This window comes from Lucilia cuprina, chromosome 6 (assembly GCF_022045245.1).
Source record: "Lucilia cuprina isolate Lc7/37 chromosome 6, ASM2204524v1, whole genome shotgun sequence".
Lineage (NCBI taxonomy): Eukaryota > Metazoa > Arthropoda > Insecta > Diptera > Calliphoridae > Lucilia > Lucilia cuprina.
The window spans coordinates 10017182-10019546 of record NC_060954.1 but is presented as its reverse complement, the minus strand read 5'-3'; the positions used below and the strand labels follow the sequence as shown (position 1 = coordinate 10019546).

Below are 2365 nucleotides of genomic sequence, written 5' to 3'. Positions count from 1 at the left end.
GACTATAGACTAGACTATAGACTAGACTATAGACTAGACTATAGACTAGACTATAGACTAGACTATAGACTGGACTATAGACTATACTATAGACTATACTATAGACTATACTATAGACTATACTATAGACTATACTATAGACTATACTATAGACTATACTATAGACTATACTATAGGCTAGACTATAGAATATACTATAGAATAGACTATAGACTATAAATTAGACTATAGACTAGACTATAGATTAGACTATAGACTAGACTATAGACTAGACTATAGACTAGACTATAGACTAGACTATAGACTAGACTATAGACTAGACTATAGACCAGACTATAGACCAGAATATAGAATAGAGTCTATTAACTTTAGTTTAGACTCTAGATTAGACTATAAACTAGTCTAAATAAACTATATGCAAATCCATATTGATTATTTTTGTTCTACACTGTAAAACGTTACAACAACTGAAAACAGAAAATAAACGCGAACATTGTTTTGTAATCAAATATGCCTTTGGTAAATGATAAGAAGATGAGAAGGACTAAATATCATATGTCTTTACTTTGACAATTTATATTCCTGTGTATGTATGTGTGTACAGAAATATGTATATTTTGAGAAAGGTATGCACGCGCGTCAATGTGCAAAATGACCTGTTAGTTAATCAAATAAATAAAAGTAAGGATGACACACACAGAAATACTACTACTATTTCAGCTATTTCAATATAATTGAGTGAGTAATTTAAAAAATACAGGGGGAAAGCACTCAAAAGGGAGTTAACATTTTTAAACGAATTTTTAGTTCTCTCATTTCAACTGATCTATCTATCTATCTATCTATCTATCTATCTATCTATCTATCTATCTATCTATCTATCTATCTATCTATCTATCTATCTATCTATCTATCTTTTATCTATCTATCTATCTATCTATATATCTATATATCTATCTATCTATCTATCTATCTATCTATCTATCTATCTATCTATCTATCTATCTATCTATCTATCTATCTATCTATCTATCTATCTATCTATCTATATTTTCTTATATTACCATCATCGCTAACATTCTCATTACTATTATGTCCTTTGTAATGTCCTTATTACACCCTTTGTACTACTCTTTACTTATTTTCTTATTTTCTTTAAGACAGAATAGCATAAAATTACTTAAATAATATTCCTTTACACTACTTAGTCATCTTCATCATCAGAAACATTTAATTTTCTACATTTTTCTAAGTCATCATCTACCATCATCTCTCTAACTGCATCTACGTAAGAGTTAATGATGAAGGTAATGTTAGTAATAATAATAATAATCTACACAATAATCAATTTTTTTTCTATCTTATTTAAACTTAAGTAATAAAGGCAAGATAATACAAATCAGTCAGTTTAGACAAAGTGACGATGGAATATTTTGTTTCTTAGTTACTGGCTCCTTTGGCATACGTTCCAATTTCTATCTGTCCCTCTCTCTCTCTCTCCCTCCCTATATCTTTCTCTTCAACAGAAAAGCATCACTTTACTTTTATCTCGTGCTTGACGTAAGAGGAAAGGAGAAATGTTTCTTATTTTTGGAATTATGCTAGAGATTGTGTCATAAGAAGGTGGCATGAGTAAGAGCATCATGTAAACTGATTCTATTCTACTTGAGTTTTAGTTTAATTTAAGTTTTATATTGCATCCAGCTATCATCATCAACAGCCGATGTACTAGTTGGGGGTAGTTGGATTTTATTTTGTGTCTTTATAGTCATTCGTTTTACGAATTTGACACCAAAATGTAAAATTATACAAGGTTCTAGGTTTGCTCAATGTTTGTCTTTGGCTATGTAGTTTTATTTTAAGTATAAGTTAACTTGATTTAAATAAATGTGAGATTTAATAATTGATGATGATGGCGGTAATAAGTATTTTAATGTTGAAACTTGCTTTCGACTCAAACTAACATATATTTTCTTCAGGTAACTGATGTTTTAAACTAAAACAGAACAAGAACTGTACCAGAACAGAACTAGAACACAAGTAGAACAGAACTAGAACAGAACTAGAACAGAACTAAAACAGAACTAGAACAGAACTAGAACAGAACTAGAACAGAACTAGAACAGAACTAGAACAGAACTAGAACAGAACAGAACCAGAACAGAACCAGAACAGAACTAGAACAGAACTAGAACAGAACTAGAACAGAACTAGAACAGAACTGGAACAGAACAAGAACAGAACTAGAACAGAACTTGAACAGAACTAGAACAGAACTAGAACAGAACTAGAACAGAACTAGAACAGAACTAGAATAGAACTAGAATAGAACTAGAATAGAACTAGAACAGAACTAGAACAGAAC

At 30.1% G+C, this 2365-nt stretch overlaps 1 protein-coding gene across 1 annotated transcript in view; it reads left to right on the top strand.

Annotated features, from left to right (window-relative positions):
• The first annotated feature begins 510 nt into the window (after positions 1 to 510).
• The window catches only part of LOC111688163 (sine oculis-binding protein homolog A), a 20265-nt gene continuing 18410 nt past the window's right edge, over positions 511 to 2365 (top strand). The window contains exon 1 of the mRNA XM_046953371.1: positions 511 to 519. Coding sequence (XP_046809327.1) covers positions 511 to 519 — 9 coding nt within the window. The remainder of the gene's footprint in view (positions 520 to 2365) is intronic.